Source organism: Amblyomma maculatum, chromosome 6 (genome assembly GCF_055883805.1).
Source record: "Amblyomma maculatum isolate TAMU_Amacu chromosome 6, ASM5588380v1, whole genome shotgun sequence".
NCBI classification, from domain to species: Eukaryota; Metazoa; Arthropoda; class Arachnida; order Ixodida; family Ixodidae; genus Amblyomma; species Amblyomma maculatum.
The window spans coordinates 62,109,145-62,131,311 of NC_139349.1; the positions used below are offsets into that span (position 1 = coordinate 62,109,145).

Below are 22,167 nucleotides of genomic sequence, written 5' to 3' on the forward strand. Positions count from 1 at the left end.
CATTTTTTTTCTCGGAAAATACTGTGCATAGTATGTTCTTTTTTTTTTTTTGCTCGCAGAAAACGTCTCGTTTTCACGTGGTATACACCCTAGAAAAAAGAAGGAAAAGAGTTACGCGTTCCTCGATGAAAGTTGAATTGAAGAAGAGCTGAGATGTATCCATCGACCGCTGTCTAGGCGGAATGTACGGTGCACAAAAGAATCATGCAGTCGTGTCACATTTGGTCCTTGATAAATCTCAAGGATTAACTGCGGGCTTAAAGTGAAGCCATAATGAACCATTCCATATTAACTAAGGTCGGCTGAGCGCTTGTGTAATGTACAATAAGTACGCAGGTATTTTTACATTTTGACTGCACAGGAGGCGGCTGCGATTTTATGAAGGCCTGGTATAATGTGATGAAGGCTAATATTAACATGTCAACGTGTCGTCCGCATACATTCGATAGCCGCGCAGAATACTAAAGTACACTGGTCCATTGTTGGAGGTTAGAACAACCTTCAGTTATCTCAGTAGACCACACCTTGATGATATGTATCGAGGAAATGCTCAAAGCAAAGATGAAACATCTACAAGTCGCAGAAAGATAAGGAGAAAAGCACAATTGGTTCGCATTAGAGAGAATTTATTTTCTGGCGGTCCTCGAGCTGTTTGTCCTTAAATGTCTGCATGGGCGTCGCTTGGCGCCATGCAGTTGGCGTAAGTATAGCTTGGAGCGTCCAAAGACCAGTCTCAGCCGCACACTCTACGGCATTCACGTACGGATCTGAATCTGTTTGCGTTGCCACCGCATCCGCCGTAGATGAACTGGCGGCAACTTCCAGATCGACTATCGAAGTAGAAGGAGGGGAAGTAGCCACGGCAGGTCCCTTGGACAGGAGGCAGGAAGCACTGTCTAGGTCGCCCTTGAGCACTTGTGCCTGTCGGGGAATGCCGAGGAAGTTATGCAACGACACAGTTCCGTCTCCATTTTCTGGAGCACGAGAACCTATACGAACGTTAATTCTTCTCATGGCTTCGATTCTCCCCTCCTTGATGCCGTAATTAGTTTTTGAGAAGGAGTGATACCTTAGCGGAATAACTGATATACCTTGCGGAAAGCGTATCAGGTGAATCAGTACCATTTATTCATGGTGGTGGATCACATTTATGGAAGGCTAAAAAAAAAATTTAAAGCTGCCTTTACTGCGCGGCTGAGGAACCCTCAATAAAAATGTTATTTATTGGTAAACTCAGTAACTGGACGTCAAGTCTCTTGTCAACTATTTTTGATGGCCTATGAATCCGTTTTCTCATATATGTTGCTGCCTATAAAGCTGCCCACCAAGTTTCTAATTAAAAAAAAAAAAAAGGATGTGTGCTGTCATGTTCACATTCTTATTAACCCAAGATGTATACAAGGTAAGTTTAAAATGCATTCCCGCACATTTTACAAAGCATTCAAATGGGTGCTTTGTTCCACAGTTTCTCGAATGCCATTTTTATTATTACACTATAGTGATTCCTTAAAAAATACTCAAACATCCGAGAAACAATGAAAAAAGCAAGGTTCACTGAAGATTAGATAATTCGTGTGCCAGCTGTATAATTAGAGAAAATACCCTACAATGAACACCTTTAGAGATGCAAGTAGCAAAAAAATCGCCCAAATAGGGCACTTGAACATAGAACACTTGTGTAAACACATACCTAATCGATACTTTCCGCTGATTCAAATATTTCTTTGAAACCTTCCGTGAACACTTGTAAAGATGCAAGTAGCAACAAAATCGCCCAAACATGGTACTTGAAAATAGACCACAGTTTTATAAACACATAACTAATTAATACACTCCGCTGAATCAGATTTCTCCATTTGGAGGGTTCATGATTGTATGTCGGCGCTAAGATGCCCCCAGATAGAGTTTAGATGGGCAGTTGTAGATACGCGGAGGTTTCTCAAACAATTTAGCGGTAGGAATGCACCCTGTTGCGCCTACAGGTCGCGAGACTTACTGCAATGTAATCTAAGCTGATTTGCATGATCCCTGCACATGCAATTTAAAAAGATATATAGGCTAGTCCTCCTGCAAGAGAATTACTGAAAAACACTTCTTTTGTATCTTTGCCATGTATTGCTGGTTCAAAAAAATGTATGTCAATTTGCTATAAACATTGCCTAAATTACTCATCGAAAGAGTAATAAAGCAATACGGAACTGATTTTATACAGTGAGGGAAGACTGCCTTTCTACGCATTCATGCAAAAAGTGTTGTGATAAAGAACATTCTTTTTTTTTTTCTATCAAATAAGCTAATGCAAAGTTTTGTCAATAATGTGCAGTGCCAGTCTGGCAAAAAAAAAGTTAATCCCAAAGTTTCTGCGCCTCGCATAAAACAATTATACGTGCGTCCCATGCAAAAACACATAAAAACTTGCTTTTATGAATAATTTATGGTGACTGACTTAAATAATGGTATATTTGTATCAGACATTTAGTATCTATTTTTTGGAAGTATATTTTATTTCAAAGGCATTCTTCCTCTATAATTCAGCATGCACTTAGGTATTTCAATAGAGTCTGATTTGTGTGGAACATAGCTCCTAAAAACATCTGGTTTAATTCACATGTGATTTCAGTAATTGCGACCGAAAGCTGCGATGAACAATAGGCGCGCATTCATTGGTGGTTTAGGCATGGGCCTAAACATGAAAAATGTGTGTTACCCTATTGAGTCTTAGTTGCCACTGACGCCGTCTAGTCTAAGTTTACGTTATTACTACTATTCTCACGACTCGTTTTTAAGCGACTTCGAGGCGCCTGAATCGAAAGAACGTAAAACAATAAATTTCCTACTGCAAGCAATACCGACAATGTAGGAGATCTGTGACATTCTAAGGAACAACATTATAAAAGCGTATATCACGTTCTCAGCGATGACATAAAAACGCTATGAAGATATAGATGCAAGACATCCAAATTATTCTTACCTGCTATGGCAATATACAGCAGCAGAACAACTACCGCAACTGTTCGAAGCATGGTGAGAATGTGACGTCTCGTCGAGCGTTCCTCGAGAATGATGGTGCTGGGCAACCTCGAGTCGGTAAAATACAGAAGCGGCGGGCGTCCTGCCGAGGTGCAACGGCACCTTCGAGATACCGGTTTCCTGGGCGCGCATCGGCGCACGTGTCGTTCGGAGCTGGCTTGTCCGGGATTCCTACCAACCGCGTCAGGCTAGACACAAGCGTGAACGCTAGCTACGCAAAATGTTTTGGTTGCCTTCTCGTTACCCGTGGGCACGAAACACGTTTCCCTGAGGTTTTCCACCTTTCAGCGATAGAGGAAAATTTAAACCAGCTCGTTCTGGCATCGCGAGTGCGCTGTTCTTGAGCTTGCCGGAAGAACTGCAGGATGTAATGCGATTAGATTGTCCTGAATCCGGTAACCGCTTTCGCAGTTGAAGCCTTTTAAGCAGAGCCAGAGGCCAAAGCTTTCTTCTTTCTTTTGTGCGACACGCCCCATAAGGCCTGTTTGTGACCTGTAGTATAAATAAATAAATAAATAAATAAATAAATAAATAAATAAATAAATAAATAAATAAATAAATAAATAAATAAATAAATAAAACTTTTTCTAAGGTACATGGGTCTGCCATTCATATTTGTCCTGTTGGGTTTGAGCTTGAGGTTTTTACTTAATAACCTAGCACAAAACGTATCAGGGCAATATCGCACGACAGCTTATTAAATATGACGTTAAAAGAATCAGCAACCTCATTTCATGGACGATATATTACTGCAGGGCATGGTTTTGCTCGGCGGGTTCGCATTGACAGAATGGTGCAGTTAAGCAAAGTGCAAATGTAAAAATGCAAACCTGTTTACAGGATGAGAAACGCGTTGTATCTCGGCGGACACCGAAAAGGCGCAGTAAGGAGATTAATCGATTTAGAGGAAGAGGAAGGCGCAGTAACTGTCTCACTTGTTTTCTGTGGACACCTCAACCACACCGTAAGAGAAGGGTGGAAGGTGGGAGTAAAAGTGGAAAGAGAGAAAGAGGAGCCGTAGTGGAGGGCTACGGTTCAATTTCGACCACCTGGGGATCTTTAACGTGCGCTGACATCGCACAGCACAGTAAGGAGAAAGAAATGAGGAAGTGAAAGAAGCGAGAAAGAACGAACGTAGTGGAGGGCTCTGGAATAATTTCGACCACATGGGTATATTCAACGTGCATCGACATCGTACAGCACATGGACGCCATTGCGTTTAACCTCGATCGAAACTCGGCTGTCCGCACTTGCTTCTCAGATCACTCATGATGCAAGCAGCATAGCCTACGAGGCTCAAGCAGTTGATATAGAAAACAAAAGCAATGTAGCAGTCGAAGACTACGATGCCTTTGGAGGAATAAACAGCTAAAATAAATCCCAGTGTTAAGTATCCAGGACTAGTATAAAATAAGGTTTTTCATTTTTTTTTCCTGTTTCATAAAACAAACAAAGGAAGACAAGCTCAAGGAGGTCTGAAAACGGATGAGATAAGACCTTGCCTGGAGGAGATCTTTCAAACGACCTGCCTGCTTCCGTTCCTCAAGATAACACTCGAAAACGCCCACAAAGTGGCAGCTTTGTATGGACAAAAAGTAAGTGTGCTGCTGCGGAGGAAAAACTTCGAGTCGAGAAACGTAGCATTAGAGGTTTCTCAATACACGGAATTTCCCACAGCTTAAGATGACATGAAAAAGAAAAAAGAAAATGAGCCGCACCGGAAATGCATAACGCTTGCAAATGCGGTTGTGCGAATATTGAAATCTTCGAATACGATTCGAATGCGACAATGGGGAAAAATTCCTTCGAATATAGACCGTCCGATCATTATAAAACAAAATTGAAAATTATAAAATTGCAGGCATTGATTGTCTTCTTTATCCAAGAATTCCCATGGAATTAAGAACAATTAAACTAGAATTGCACCGAACTGCATAACCTACTGAAAGCTCCCGCGTAAATTTTATACAGGATAGTTTTTTGTACAGGAAGGACCTCAATGAACAACTGTGAAGTTGTCATACTGCCGCTGAACCCAGTAAACTTGTTAATTAGGCCTTCAAGGAAGCAGGAAAAAAGGTCAGAAATAAAAGAAAGTTCAAATTATTGAATGGGCCTGAAACAAGTGCTGAAAACTAGCTGTTTTTATCACAGTAATTTGACCTGATGAACACCTGAACGATTGCCTCCGTTTGAGATGAAACTGAAGTGATAAGGACATTTTCTTTCGTCCGGCTTCGTCAAGTGTGTTGCTTTGCGCGCACAGTTGGGAAACGTCCTCTTCACAAAATTCAAGCTGTAGCATAATTTTAAATTTATTCACAACTAACTAATTAAGCAGTAATTCATTATGATCTAGAATTGCAATTGTGGTCACCTGCACCTAAGCAGGTCAAGATCACGTTTTCATATATTTTCTTCTTTATTGTGCATTGGTTTATAAGAAAGGAAAGGCGCAGTACCTGCATTTGACCTTCAGGGTTGTTCAAGGTGACATTGCACAACCCAGGGTCAACGTTCTTAGATATATATCTAAGAACTTTGCCCAGGGCTGCCTCTCTGTTCGAGTTACGTTTTGGTTCCCGGAAATGAAGGCGCAGCATGAATTTGGGTGAACAACAAGAAATCTTGGACACCCACACTTAATTAGGTCAAGATCATTTGAAGGGCAAATGTAGTGTCACACGAAGACCTGCTATACCTAGCGTAGTGAAGGTTTCGCTTCCATTCTAAATTGATCATAAGGATGGAAAGGCGCAATATCTGTCAAAGTCACGTGACGGCGAAAACCGGTGCGATGCTGAAGGCTTGAACTACCTACCATAGTGAAGCTTCCGCATAAAAAAAAAGCGAACATTACAGAGGTTTAACCTGGCTAAATCTATACATATAATGTGCGAAAGCAGTTGTTTATATCTTAGAAAATAGTATACATGCACTTGCCGTCGCCCGATATTCTCGCAGTTACCTACATAGGCACACTCGCGAGAAAGATCGTGATGTATATGCCCAAGTCGTCACTCATGAGTGTCATACAATACCTTGCTCCCAAGCCGAATGTATGGACTAGGTAAAACATGTCTAATTAGAAAACCTAGGGTCCTGGAAGGCTGGATTCTGATCTCGCCCTCCCATTAAAATGCACACCAGAGTTAGTACAGTCAGCCCATCCGACAACGCATGGAACGGTAAGCCGGTTAGACCTCGTGAGTAAGCGTTCCCGCCTTAAAATGTCTATGAACTACATGGTATGAAAAAGAACTGAACAATGGTAAATGGGGTACGCCTCAGTTCTGCGAACTGAGGCGTACCCCATTTACCATTGTTCAGTTCTTTTTCATACCGTGCAAACCATCTTCTTCCTTTCGTTCTACCTGGATTATGAACTACATGGTTCGATTACGACCTCACAACATTCCACTCTCTCCAAGAGTGACCAATCATTCGGGTCTATTATTCCGAGACGCTGAGAATGCAAGACTCTATTCGGACAGCAACACGAGCATACAGACAACAAGGTTGTTGTTGTTGTTGTGGCGGTAGCAAGAGAAAAGAAAATACGCGGGCCTGCTACTGGCTCTGTGGCTGAGCCGCCTCCGCTGTCTCGTGCGGACAGAAAAGAAAATAGACAAGAAAGAAAAAAGATGAGGAAGAGAAAGACGCGCCGCAACAACAGCCGGAGTCCACCACCACCAAAGCGGTGGCGGCTGCAATGATGGCCTGCAACAGATAAAAATTCAGTGGCAGGCTAGCCCACGCCAAAAGCGGCGGTGACCTACCTGTCCCAGCCCCATCAGGGCCAGGATCAGCCACCCTTCCCTCAAGGCAACAAGGATTCAGTGGCTTCGTTTTATAAAGGCAGCCTGGGTGCAACCGAGGCATGCTATTGGCTAGCGCCACAGTCGCACACGCGACCATGATGGTGTACATCAGATAGCGGCACACAGTAGCAAGACGGCAGCAAGCTTGATAAGCGTTGCGCCGATATATCACTTCTCCTCCAACAAAATCAGAAGCTATCATACGTCAGGCTTCCGCTTATCACGAGTGCTACGTGTGATGTTAAGAAGATAGTGAGAGACCGGAAAGCGTGGCGTGACATGGTCCATTGGGTCACGAAGAGTCGGACACGACTGAACGCCTGAACTACTACTACTACTACGCTACGCCTTGGTAGCACAGGTAACCCAGCATCGGTTTGTTCCGACGTTGATACACTTTGGGCGTGACTTGCAAGTGGACAACAATCACTCCGATCCAACACTGGCTGGTTCCAGGTAGCTGTAGAAGAGCGTTCGCTTTCGATCAAGTCACTTGCAAAGGATAAATTTGTGTCACTTTTGTTCAAACCAGCAGGCTTCACAACTGAACGTCGTAAATGGTCAGCATGCACAAACAGCGTCTGCCTGTCTACAACAACAAGAGATGTCATTGCTGGTTTCACATCCACGACCCTGCCTGGATGCCACTTCATCTGTTTCCCACGCACTGAACGCACAAACACTCTATCACCAACAACAAATGATCTAGGTGAACTCCTTCGCTTGTTTTCACTGCGAATATTCCTCTCAGATATGCATCTATTGTATCTTGCAGATTCGTTTTAACAAACATAACCTTGTGAGCAACTTCCTCCTCAAGAACAGCTCAGCTGGCGATTGGCCGGTGAATTTATGCGCTGTTCTGTAAGCGAACAGAAAGTTATCTATCCTGTGATGCAGTGACCTGCAACTTTTATTCCTCTGGTCTTCCAGCAATTGCTTCAACAGCGACTGTTTTACTGTTCGGACAGCACGTTCTGTCAAGCCGTTCGACTGAGGATGATATGGCGGAGAAGCGTGTGCTTGAACCCTTTTGTCAAAAGAAGCTCCTCGAATTCTTTTGCACAAAACTACGGCCCGTTCGTTATCTGTGACTACCTCCGTCGGCAGGCCATGACTTGCGAACAACGAACGCACCGTTTCGGTCGTGCTTTGCGCGGTCGTTGAAGTCATGATTCTTATTTCCAACCATTTGGAATAGGGATCTACAGCTAGAAGAAACATCTTTTCTTCTCTTTTAGCAAAGTCTAGGTGTACCCTCTCCCAACTGCTGGTGCCCCACTTCGAAGATGAAAGCGGCGCTGGTGTCCCCACAGATTTTGTGCTTTGGCAAATTTCACACTGCTTCACTGTTCGTTCGAGGCAGTTGTCTATCTGTAGCCACCAAACCATTGACCTCGCAGGTGCTTTCAGCTTTGTAATACCGATGTGTTGCTCATGTAACAAGCACATAACTTCACATTGAAGTGACTGTGGTACAACGACTCTGTTGTTCCACACTAAACAGCCGCAATCGACTGAAAGCTCAAACTGCCTAACGAAGAAAGGCTGATAAGGTGTGTCCACAGCACGCGGCCATCCGTGACATACGATTTCACGGACAGCACTAAGAACTGGATCCATAAAGAAAGATATTCTTTCTCTATGCTGGATCTTTCAGTTTCCCGCTCGCTATCTTTCGCAGTTAAGGGGAGTTTACTGACAGACGAAAAGCAAAATATTTTTTCTGCCTCGTCACCGGTTTCAGGCAGTGGAAGGCGTGATAAGCCATCTGCTTTGGCTATCTTTGTTCCTGCTCTGTGCAAAATGCGAAAGTTGTAGTTTACAAGGAAAATTCCCCAGCGATGCACACGAGATGCAGCTACTGCATATTTGTGTGGTGCTTTGCCTTAAAAATAGCGGTGAGCGACTGGTGATCGGTGATCACGTTCAACTTGCGCCCATACAGATATTTATGAAATTTCTTTACTGCAAAATTAACTGCAAGAGCTTCTTCCACCAGCGCGTAATTACATCCGGCAAGAGTCATTGATCGAGATGCGAACGCAATCGGTCGCTCTACGCCCTCAACCACGTGCTACAGCACCACGCCTAAGCCGTAAGCAGAAGCGTCACATGTCAGCTGTATGTCTTTCTATACATCATACAGTTCCAATACCATGCCTTCACTGATCAAATTTTTACAGCGTGTGAAAGGTGCGTCACACTGGCTCGACCATTTTCATGTGCTTCCTTTGCGTAACAGTTGATGGAGAGGTTCTATAAAGTTTACTATGTCAGGCAAACATTTGGCGTAGTAGGCCCAAAAATGCGTAGTAGGCTTCTAGGCCCAAAAATGGCTTTAGTTGCGTGACGTTACTTGGTTTAGGTGCTTTTCGAATCGCCTTTACTTTTTCCGGTGTTGGGTGTACGCCATGTTTGTCAGCTAATGTCTCAAGTAACAAACATTTTCTTCGAAAAATTTGCATTTTCCTGCGTTTACATGGATGCCGCGCTTACTGAGCGTTTGTAGTACTTGTTCGGAACGGTGATAGCACTATGTCAGGTCTTTACCTGCTGTTAACATATCGTCCAGGTAACAGGCAGTTCCAGGTATGTTTCGTAACTCCTGGTCCATCACGGCCTGAAACATTGCGGGGGCGCTTGCCACTCCGTACGGCAGTCGCCGGAACATTCCCATGTGCGTGTTCACAGTCACCAATTCTTGTGCCTGCTCATCCAGCTCAAGCTGCAGGTAAGCCTTGACAGTAAAGTGAACACGGTCTCTCCAAACAGTGACGCGAATATGTGTCCTCTAGCAGAGGCAGCGGATGTTGATCGAATTTAATACCCCGATTTACAATCACTTTGTAGTACCCAAATAATAATAATAATAATAATAATAATAATAATAATAATAATAATAATAATAATAATAATAATAATAATAATAATAATAATAATAATAATAATAATAATAATAATAATAATAATAATAATAATAATAATAATAATAATAATAATAATAATAATAATAATAATCAATCTTTATTTTGTGCGCAGGAACAACCATGTGGTCTTTATGTTGCAGCACAAATAAAAAAAAAGAAACAAAAATGAATAAGCACAAACATGTTTACACACACAGAGAGAACACAAAAAAAGAAATAAATAATACATGAAATGAAACTGAGACGAAAAGTATCGCGGAAAGTAAGCAAACAATGAGTAGCATCACTTATATACACAGTGAGAGAATTTTTTAGCACACCAGGAAATAAAGAAAAAAAAAAAAGAACGGTAGATAGAAGAGAAAAAAAAACAACAACAACAAATAACTGACATTGATTATAGTAATATAGAAATATACATAAAATAAACAACCCTTCCAGGCGCAACAAGTGCATGGTACTTAAAACACAGGCTAGAAATACAGAATAATACAATAAAGAAGTAAAATTAAACAAGGGACAGTAAGATTCGAATATAAAGTTTAAAGTTGAAATATAAGTAAGAAACGGATAAAAAGTAGTTCACGATACAGACAGCATTGAACAGGAGAAAAAGCAAAAAGTGAAGTAAATACAATTTAAGGCTAGAAAGTGGGAGTTATATGTGATAAAGTACTATTTAGAATACAACGCTACGAACGTCCAATGTAAATGAACAGAGCGAGTTAGGGAAGATGTCAAGGTGAGGACAAAAAGAGTTAAATAATCACTGCATCCTGTCCAGAGGGGAGTGGGAATGAAGAGGAGAAACCTAAAATGGTCTGAATTCCCTCATGCTCTTTCGCGGAACGCGCAGTAGGATGTACTCTAAGTGCTGAGGGCACATAATGTGGCCATGAAGGAGTTTGTACAGAAATATGATATCAAGTCTGATACGACGGCAGTGAAGGGAAGGAAGATTCAGTTGGGCGCTCCTGGTGGAGCGAGAGGGGGAAGTTGCGCAAGGAAAGCGATAATGAAATATCCGTAAAAATTTTTTTTGTACTCTGTCAACCTTGTCCAAGTTCGATTTGCAAGTGCCATTCCAAACAACCGACGCATACTCCAAGACCGGCAGGCATATGGACAGGTACAGTTTTAGGAACGGAAGTGGAGTATGGAACTCTCTCGAAAGTCTGCAAACGAATCCGAGTGTGCGCATAGCCCGCTGAGCAATGCGGTTAGTGTGAGAGGAGAAGCTGAGGGTGCGGTCAAAAAGTACACCAAGGTCATTAATTTCATCAACCCTATCCAACAGCACAGAATTCACAGAATAATGGTAGAGAAAGCTATGTGTTTTACGAGTAAAGGACACAACCCTAGTTTTGGAAGAATTGAGGGTAAGTCGATTCATCGCACACCAATCAGAAAAAGCAGATATGTCCGATTGCAACAACACGCAATCTTGAAAAGAATGTATTACCTTGAATATTTTTATATCATCAGCATAAAGAAGAAACGAGGAGTTCTTTATCGCCGAGGAAACATCATTAATAAAAACGGAGAAGAGAAGCGGGCCTAGTACTGAACCTTGAGGAACTCCACTCGTTGCAGGGTAAACGAAAGAAGTCTGTCCATTGACACTGACAAAGCAGAAGCGATCAAGGAGATAGTTGCGTAGGAGGGCTACGAGTGAGACTTCAACGCCAGAGAGTAGAAGTTTTTCAAGAAGTAGTGAGTGAGTAACAACGTCGAAAGCTTTGCTCATATCACAGTACACAGTGTCAACCTGACCCCTCTGAAGGACTGCTGCAGAGGCATACGTCATAAACGTGACTAGGTTGGTAGAAGTAGAGCGGCCCGACATGAAGCCATGTTGATTCGGTACTATGACATGTTTGAGATGGAAGGAAAGTACGCTGTGCAAAGCTAATTCAAAAAGCTTAGAGGTTGCACATAGAAGAGAAATCGGACGATAATTGGAAACGTCAGATTTGTTTCCAGACTTGAAGACAGGAAACACGCGTGCCATTTTCCACACGCGAGGAAAGGCAGCATTTTTTAAACAGTTATTAAATATGGCAGTCAGTACTGGTACGAAGATATAACTGAAGGCTTTTATTATGGCAGCTGGAATGCCATCAGGTCCAGGAGACAAAGATGGTCTCAGACGCTTAAGACTCTCAGTTATCAACTCCTCGTCAAAGAGAATGGAATTAGATAGTGCACCAGATGGGAGGCAAACGGAATCACAATGTGGATGTTTGTAAACGGAGGAAAAATGTTGTGCAAAACTGTCGGCAACATCCCGAATTTCCGAACCCTGAGAGTCAACTAAGCTGATACTTAAATCTGATTTAATGGAACGCTTGCGAACGTAACGCCAGAACTGACTAGGACGATTTGAGGCATTCCTCTCTAAAGACTCAAGATAGGAGTCGTAGTCCCGCTTGTATAAGCGTTTGCAAAGAGAACGCACACGGCGAAACTCATCTGCCCAATTGTGAAACCCAGGGCGTTTCGCTTTACGATGGGCCCGTTCCTTGAGCTTTAACGCCGTTATTAGTTCCCTTGAAAACCAGGAAGGGAACTTCCTACGCGTAGGAGTATGCAAAGGTATGTACCGACGCATACCATCAAGAACTATTTCTGTAAAGCGACTGACTTGTCCATCTGAATCATTAATGTCATTTAAAAGGGACCAGTCGACGGAACAGAAGAAATTGAAAAGACCGACATAATTACCACGTGCATACGCGAAACGGGGCGAATTCCCCACCCGATCTGAATTAGTAGAAGGTGAGGCAGAGACAGCAGTAGTAACTAGAAGCGGAGGGTGAAATTTGTCACAGCGAGTCAGCGGTATGTCTGAACTCGAGACTCGAACACTTTCAAAATTCGATAGACAGATGTCAAGAATATTACCGCAACAGTTTTCAATGAAATTGTGTTGCTGCAAAGAGTTAAATGCTATAAAATCAAGTAGAGCGTTACACTTACTTAATATGTAATGATTGTTGTGAGAAGAAATAAGTGAGTTCCAGTTGATACCAGGAGTATTAAAGTCACCTAAAATAAGAAGTTTGTGTTTGCTATGACGGGTTATAACATGTTCGATTGAGAGCAGAACATCATCATAGGCTGAAGGAGGTAGATTCGGAGGAATGTAGAAAGCAGCAAGTAAAAGTTTTTCATGTCGATTTAAAGTGAGCTCGAGCCACACACATTCTACAACAGTTTCCAGATCGGAACGTCGAACACACTTCACAAAACTGTCAATAGCAATGAGCACTCCACCTCCTCTTGATTTGGGACCTGTTTCAGGGCGGTCGCTACGAAAAACAGAGTAATTATTTGGAAAGAAATCATTGGAAGGAATATCACTTGACAGCCAGGTTTCGGTAACCACAACAGCGGTATAACAAGAGGACAAGACGCCAGAAAAAAATTCTGATCCCTTAGTCCGAAGACCTCGGGCGTTTTGATAATAATAATAATAATAATAATAATAATAATAATAATAATAATAATAATAATAATAATAATAATAATAATAATAATAATAATAATAATAATAATAATAATAATAATAATAATAATAATTAGTTCACTGGAAGGGAAAGACGTAGTATAATCTGCTTTTCTGCTTTTGGGACGATCACTAGCGGTGTAGCCCACGCACTGTGCCTCACTCTGTACACACACCAGCCTTCTCAAGTTCAAGCAATTCATTGTCCACCTGTTCACGCAATGGATATGGTACTGGTCTCGCCTTACAAAAGACTGAATGCGCATAGCTTTTCATTTTGATGCTACCAGTGAATCCCTTAATAGAACCGTAACCTGGCTAAACCACATCACTGTACAGCCGTTTTAACCTGCTATCGGCTTCCGCTGCTACCATCGGTCTGCCCCCCTGCACGTTATCAACGTGATGTTGCAACTGCTGAACAGCATTGTGCAAGTCAACTTTTAGTGCCGTTATTCATTCGCGACCTAAAAGCGTCGGCATGCGAGCTCCATTTTCTTGCTTGGCAATTATCAGCGGCAGATCGTAGCTTAGTTTCTGATAAGATACCTTGACATTTGCTACGCCTTTCCCTTTGAGTGGAGTACCATTATACACGCCTAGACGTATGTCGTCTTTCGAACATGGGCAGTTTGGAAAATTTTCATCAAAGTCTCTTTCAGACATTTTTGTCACAGCGACTCCCGTGTCTAATTCCATCGGAATTTACATGCCATTTACTTTTACTTTAAGCACAATAGGCGGTGAGCCGTGAGCTTCGTCGTACAAACTGTAAGCAAGTCGGTTTCCGCCAATGGCTTCTCAAATTTGTTCACTACCTTTGTTTTGCAGATTTTCGCTACATGACCCGGCTTCGAATATTCGAAACACGTACTTTTGAGGAAAGGACAACTCACTGGCGTATGCAGTCCGCCGCATCTATGACAGACGCGAACAGTGTCTTTCCCACGTTGCTTCCTTGGGCAGTTTTGAGGGGTATGCTGCTCGTTGCTAGAGGCCTTCTCCTTTGTCGCGTGTCGCCGGCCTTGCGTGGCGGATTCCCGATGCCAGCAGGTGTCCGCCGGACTGGTAGTTAACCCCACCGGTAGCATTTCACTGGAGTCTTTCTGAGTAGTTTTGCGAACTCGCTCCCAGGAGACTTCGTCATCCGACAGGGCAAGAAGACGACACATGATAGAATAAGCTCGCATTTCAGAAATAAGTTGATCACGGAGCGCTTCTTCCAAAAAAACTGCCAAACGAGCTCGTGGCAGCCAGTCTCTTCAGCTCGACAATGAACTGTGCCAGGCTTTCGTGCGACTCTTGCTTTCGCTGGTAGAAGTGATACCGTTTGGTAACCACTGATCGTTTTGGTGCATAGGGCTGTCGGAGAACATTCTTCTTCGTACTTGACGTCTGTGGGCTTCTTCGGCAGCAGAAGGCTACGCAGAGTCACGTAAGCCTTTTCACCAAGGACATTTAAGAAGACTTGAAACTTCTTATTTGCGTCTATTCCGTTGGCGGTTGCGTACAGATCAAACCTTTCCATGTAGACATCGAAATTGCCATAGTCCGGGCAGAACTCGCCCAACGATCACAGGGTGGTGTTCATCACTGATGTCCCACCTTGACGTGGCGTCGTCGTCGTTTCTTCAGGCTCGATCCCATCCTCGTCGCTATGCTATTCCGAGACGCCGAGAAGGCAAGACTTTATTCGGATAGCAACAAGAGCATACAGACAACGATACAGTGGCTTCGTTTTAAAAAGGAAGACTGGGTGCAACCGAGGCATGCCATTGGCTAGCGCTACAGTCGTACACGCGAACCATGACTGCGCGTACATCAGATAGCGGCACACAGTAGCAAGACGGCAGCAAGCTTGATAAGCATTGCGCTGATATAACAGGGTCCTGCAATGAAGCAAAAACAACTACTTGAGCTTCTCTTTGCTAGCGCTTTACGAAAGTCCAAGGCATCAGTCTCTTGCTGCTAACTATTTATGTGTTGGCCATTGGATGCGGATGTGACGCTACACGCCAACCATTCAGGACTAGCTTAGACTCCGCGACAGTACGACCGGTCGTCCGCTCTAATTTTGTTTATGATATTGTTACGGACGACAAGGAAGAAGAAGCGGGCAGTGGCGCGGGAAGGAGCGCTCGCGCTAGGCCCGCCAACCATTGATTAAAACCTAGTCTCACGTTCATCCAACATCTTCTCTCTGTTCTCTGTTCTGTGTTCACCGGCTTGCCGCCACTCTAACGGTTTGGTTGGAGGTGCGGCGTACGACATCCCCATCCTTGCCTTGGAGCATCGAGGCCATCTTCAAGCCGGGACCATCACCGAGGGCCCAGGGACATCGCCGAGCAGCTTCGCCCCAGCCCTTCAAGCCTAGACCTGAACAACTACCACCGCCCAGCCCCCAGCCCGGACCTGAAGACAAGGAGAACAGACATACGAATCAGAACCGAGACGAAGGACCCGAAAGACCCGAATGACCCGAAGAAACCGATGGACACGAACACGCAACCCCCGCCCAAGCTGCCCGACGTGACCTCGAGCCATCGGTCCTATGGACTCTGGTGACGGATGGTTGACAGCTCCAAGGGAGGCGGATCACCCACGCATCAGACATTGTACTGGCAAGCCGTTCTATTCTTCCTTCTTCCTCTTCTTCTTCAAGCATCCAGACGCGCCCATCATCATGCCATAAAATCATTAACATCGCTAAACTTCCTCGTCCACGATCGGGACGATCGCTCGGTGGCCCCGGGTCATGTTACGGACGACAAGGAAGAAGAAGCGGGCAGTGGCGCGGGAAGGAGCGCTCGCGCTAGGCCCGCGAACATTCATTAAACGTCATCTACCATCGCCATCGGTCATGTTCTGTCTCCTGTCTTCATCGGCTTACCGCTTCGTAACAATATCTATAATGCTCGAAATACGGTGCAGCATCAAAACGCAGTGAAACCATACAGAGAACCAGATGCGAAAGACTGCCCTGGTCGCCTTTAAGGAATGTGTGGGGAAGGAGAGCGCGTTCGTCAATTGCAGTCTGCAGAGCCACAAGACCTAAAACGAGAACAAGTGACTATGCAGACCAATAGGCAGCTCAGTCGCTATAGACCTAAAAGCGACACTAAATAATGTATATTATCACGTCGAAAATACTGAGTTTACAGAGCAAAAATTCAATACACAGTGTAACTTAATGCTCTTTATACATTGATGTACAGCGAAATAGCAAGTACAATAAAAAAAAAGGTCTGTTATGTGCACAAGCAAAACACTTATGGGACCGGTTTCAACGACACAATAATGGAGCAAATTCTATAATCCAGCTCATGAAAGAGCTTTATTTTCTTAATGCCTTCTGTGAAGCTCACGTTGACTGCACGGAAACTTGATCACTAATAACCGCATTACAATGTAGCATGAAAAAAGGTTATATGATTGAACTCAACGTGTAGCGCTTCCTTGGGCATGCATGAAATTTAACGCTTTTTTGTCTCTCAGCTCCGGTAAATCTAATGTACATCCTGAAATCTAGAGTGAGCTTTTTCATCATAATCATCATCATAATAATTAGCCTGACTGCATGTACGGTAGGAAAATGCCTCTCCAATATCCATCCAATCCCCTCGGTTCTGTTCCATGCAGTTGCATCCACTTAATCCCCGCAAACTTCCAAACCTCATCTTCCGACCTAACTAAAATCGATTCCTCGTCCTCGTAAGACTAACAAATCCCCTCGTGTTTACGGTAACTCAATCTCAGGTTGGAATAGAAATATTGCTGCTCTAAATGAAGTTTGGTGAACTAGACAACAGCCTATTTAAACATTCGCCGTGAGCCGGCAGCTGGGCGGCGGCGGTGGCTGCCTGGCGGTGATGCTTCCTGCGCTCTCATTCCAGCGTGACCCTTATAGCACGAGCTTAAAGAGGGCCGTTCCGAAACTTTCAAGTCCGTTCTCTATTTATTTATTCATTCCTCACTGGTCTCCTGTGAGACATTACATGAGGGAGTGGGCGTTACAGGGCAAACGTATAATCACGATGAAATGTTTTCGATGAGCTTCTTGAATTATTTGGGGTCGATGATTGCAGAGACTTCGGTGGGCAGACTATTCTAGTCCTGTGCTATGCGCAGAAAAAATGTCTGCTGAAAAGTAGTAGTATGCGCCTGTAGTAGTTTGGCGCCCTTCTCGTCATCAGCAGCACCTCGGTCTTGCTATGTCGCCGATCGACGTCTCTCTTGGTGGCGAAAACAACTTTATTTTTTTTTTTTAATACGACGACGTCGAGTCTGCAGAGCGTGGCGACCGGGCGTACTCTGGATGACCCACAGCTCTACGGAATGAAAGCTTCTGTGAAATCCACACACGATTGGTTTTCTCTTTCTTATTTTGTTTTCGCGGCCGACCGCAGAAGGAACCTTAGCTGAACTGACTCAAGCCGAGCCCTTTCACTTCCGAGTTGCGTACACATGCCTAGCAGATGAAGGGATTCACATAAAGCTAGGAGCCAAACAGCAAGGCCAGAGGGCAACAAACGCCTTGCGCCACTCGCGTTATTGATAACATCCATAGTGAGCCCGAATAAGTTCCATAGCGATCAGCGAGAATGATGAGGCAGTGAGTCTTTGCGCTCATTTTAAAAAGCGAAGCTTTGCTATAGTCTCAAGGCCCGGTAACTTTGACCTCAGGTGCGGCTCGAGGAGCGGGCGCCGCCCTATTCTTGGCAGGTTGTTGTTGTTGGCCTCTTGGAAAATGCGGTGCTCGCTGCTTCTACTGCCGTTTCTTCGCTTCTTGTACTTCGTGCACCTGCACCTGATACTTCACACGCTTGGGAAATTTTGTTCGTACCGGTCGGTACATATCTATAAAACATGATACAATGCCACACAGCCTTCCAGTACTATACCTTTTCTCTTCACCACCGCAGCTGACCATCTAGCTCGTCTTGTGAAGCCTGCCCCTTCAAAATGTCCTCGATGCGTTCGTGACGTCTAGACCAGGCTGTGGTGTCCTTGCGGTTCGCAGAACGCCATGGAAGAGTCACGCGTCGGAATGAGTGTTTCGGCAGTGTTTTCTTTACGTTCGCTGACAGCCATATAAACCACAGCAGACCGTGTCTGGTTTGATGTGGTTGGTCGCTTAGGGTAATAATTAAACTGGATTCCAAGGGAAGGAAAGCGTAGTAAGGGGCGGCAGAGAGTTAGGTGGGCGGGTGAAGTTAAGAAGTTCGCAGGGGTCAGGTGGATGCAGCTAGCATAGAACCGGGTTAATTGGTATAGTCAGGCTGATGATGATGAAAGCGTGTCTGACCATGCTTAATGGAACTTCCGCTCTGTACACTAAAGATCAGGCATGAATGAGTGTAACATGAATTAGCAACAGAGCGTAACTAAGCATAACAAAGGTTTAGCTTGCGTAACTGAGCTTAGCTGAGCTAAGCTGAAGCTGTTTTATCTTTCGATCGCTTCGACCATAGCATCATCCGTTTATTTCCTTCTACTCATTCCTCCCTTCGTTATCCTATTTCCGTCGATATCCACTCTTATTTTTCCTGGCCGTCTTAATCGATGGTACTGGGTGGACATAAGTGTGTGCTCTGTACAACTGCTCATGCCGTAAAGCTTACTATTGCACTTACTATTGCACTCTAATGCACCCTGACTGCGACTGATAGCATTTCTACTGGCATGAAATGCGCAATAGCTATGCGCCTTTAGCTAAGGCGGCTTTTTTTATCACGCCTAGCATATCGGTGCACAACGAGCAGTTCATAATTTTCAGTTTTGAAGTTAGAGAAATGACTTGGCAATAATGCGAGCTAATAATAATGTGCGATATTTTTAGGTCGTGCCTTGAGATGGTTAAGGGTGTGTGTAGGCACTCACCAGCCGAAACGTCACCCACAAATAACTTCCCTACGTCATGTCTGACATTTGGAGGTAAGCTCTTATGCCCGTTCGGCGGTCGAGCCGCGTCGCTGGCATTGCGGGTCTAACAAAGCGAAAGAGAGTCACGAGCCATGGAGAATTTTTCAGAAGAGGAAGCAGAGCCACGAGCCCTACATCGCTCTCCTGTGGCTCTTCTGATAAATTATCTTTAGTTCGTGCGAAAAATAAGGGCGCTTTTTAACTGCACTTACATGTAAGCAAGCATCTGTGAAGTTTTTGACAACCGAGCACAAAGAAACCTGAAATATCTACACACGCACGCGTGTACACACACACACACACACACACACACACACACACACACACACACACACACACACACACACACACACACACACACACACACACACACACACACACACACACACACACACACACACACACACACACACACACACACACACACGCACGCACGCACGCACGCACGCACGCACACACACACACACACACACACACACACACACACACACACACACACACACACACACACACACACACACACACACACACACACACACACACACACACACACACACACACACACACACACACACACACACACACACACACACACACACACACACACACACACACACACACACACAAGTGCACAGAGACGAGAAAATCACATGCAGTATATGGACGCCTCGGGGGCACGATATTTTCTTTATGACCACAACGTTCTTGCAGTTTAGTCACAGTATATATTATGTAGAAACCAATAAAGTAAGGCATGGCCAAATAAACAGCCGCACATCACGCTATAAGTATCATTCGTACTGTTCGCTACGATATGCGTGCAAAGTTCCTCCATCTAGGCAAACTAAAACGCGTCTCTCTCTAAATCACACAAATAAGGTATTTATAATGAAACCACGCCGTTACGCTGGAAGTCAGTCAGTCGCTGATCGTATGTCGTTCTCTCCACAGAGTATTTGATGGCTCACGAGCTAGCCACCTGATGCTTCCATGGCAAAGTTCAGTGTGACTTCAAATTAAAAATGTAGATCGATGGTTCTAGAATGTCCACCGCACGCTAGCGGCCAGTCAATCCCAATAAAGACAGCCATCGCCATTTCGTCCACGACTTCTTGGTCTCCAAGACGGTCGCTGCTATGATATCTTCCCCGTCCACGCCGAGTAGGGGGCAGGAATCGTTGACGTTGCTGTTGACGAGGTAGTGAATGGCCCAGCCGAAGTTCTTGCGCCGAATATACCGGTACGCGTAGTCCACCTGCACGGGTAGTTCGTAAATGCACTCCCCAAAGATTATGTCTGCGCCCTAAAGAAGTGATATTTATTATATTATATTTTATTCCATACTGTCAATCCCGTCAGGGATCGTAGCAGGGGGGTATTCAAAAGTGCAGAGGCAAAAAATATAGCAGTGGTAATTAATCAAAGTACACATCAAAATATGACACCTAATTATAACGCATAGCAGTAAAATCACAATGAGGAGCATGTGACTATAATTTGGCGGGCAAATAGTTATACCACAAGAATCACTCAAAAAGAAGAAACAAATTCGTAATGACCTAATAACGCAATAACGACTGAGATATAAATATTTGATTTTCCACACGTGTGTTAAAAGCATTTAATGAAGCACTACTAACAATGGATGTGTTCAAGGTGTTTCGTTCGCGTATAGCACGAAGAAAGTACGAGTATTTGAAAGAGTCATTACGGGAATGAAAACTCGCTTCAAGTGCGTATGCAATTATTACGTGTTTGTCGCGTTTTTGAATTTGATATGTTGAAGTGTCGACTTTTAATTGATTGTGTATGAGTTGGTACATGGTTTTAAGGCTCGCTAGTTTTGCTCTGTCTTGAAGGGTTAGCAGTCCTGCGTGTCTGAGCAGTTCTGTTGGTGAGTCTGTCAACCTATTTTTTGTCGAATATACATTTGACCGCTTTCCTCTGCACTGCTTCTATTTGTTTAATAAGCTTTTTACTGAAAGGAAGCAAAACAACAGTGGCATATTCTAGAACTGGCCTGACAAATGTCTTATACGCAAGTAACTTTGTTTCCGATGGTGCTAGTTTGAGGCGTCCGTTAAATAACTGTTTTAAGGCGGTTGATGTGACATTGTTGACATAACTGTTTTAACGCTGTTGATGTGACATTGTTAACATAACTGTTTTAAGGCGGTTGATGTGACATTGTTAACATTAGAATCCCATCTGAGGTCAGAGGTCAATGTTATGCCAAAAATATTTATATTCGAAGATCGATGCAAGAGGAATGTTGTTAAATGTGTACAGAAAAATTGATCGATGTTTCTTTCTGGTTGCGGATAAAGTAACTGATTTATTAACATTAATAGTCATTTGCCATTCTTCTGGTCCTAATGCAGCTTCGGTAAGAAACTGCTCGTTTCGTCTGCGTTGAAATAAGAAAACAGTACACGGGACTATACATTACAAACACTGAAGGTTACAATATGCATAATAATGCACTCGAAAAGCTTTAGCGCAAGAAAAAAAAAAGCTAGCAACGAAAGGTTTGGTTTGGTTTGTGGGGTTTAACGTCCCAAAGCGACTCAGGCTATGAGAGATGCCGTAGTGGAGGAGTCCGGAAATTTCGACCACCTGGGGTTCTTTAACCTGCACTGACATCGCACAGCACACGGGCGCCTTGCTTTTCGCCTCCATCGAAAAGAGGCCGCCGAGGCCGGGATTCGATCCCGCATTCTTGGAAACAGTAGTCGAGCGCCGTAACCACAGCGCCACCCCGGCGGGGATGGGACGAAATACTCTATACGTCTCATTCCATTAACATACACCATTCTTACCCAAAGAAAACCCGGCTTCATGTTTACTTCTCTTTATTATAGTAGAGCCCTTGCGGCTTCATTAAATACGAGAACTGCATAGAAAGGTAGGATAAAAATTCTTATCTTACAGATTTATGGTATGAGAGGTTGCATAA

At 43.9% G+C, this 22,167-nt stretch overlaps 1 protein-coding gene across 2 annotated transcripts in view; it reads right to left on the reverse strand.

Annotated features, from left to right (window-relative positions):
• Positions 1 to 19,871: 19,871 nt before the first annotated feature.
• LOC146185867 (uncharacterized) overlaps positions 19,872 to 22,167 on the reverse strand; it is a 14,831-nt gene continuing 12,535 nt past the window's right edge. For both annotated transcript variants that reach the window (XM_084606794.1, XM_084606793.1), the window contains one exon: positions 19,872 to 20,466. In XM_084606794.1, the coding sequence (XP_084462920.1) occupies positions 20,269 to 20,466 (198 nt within the window). In that variant the 3' untranslated portion in view covers positions 19,872 to 20,268. The remainder of the gene's footprint in view (positions 20,467 to 22,167) is intronic.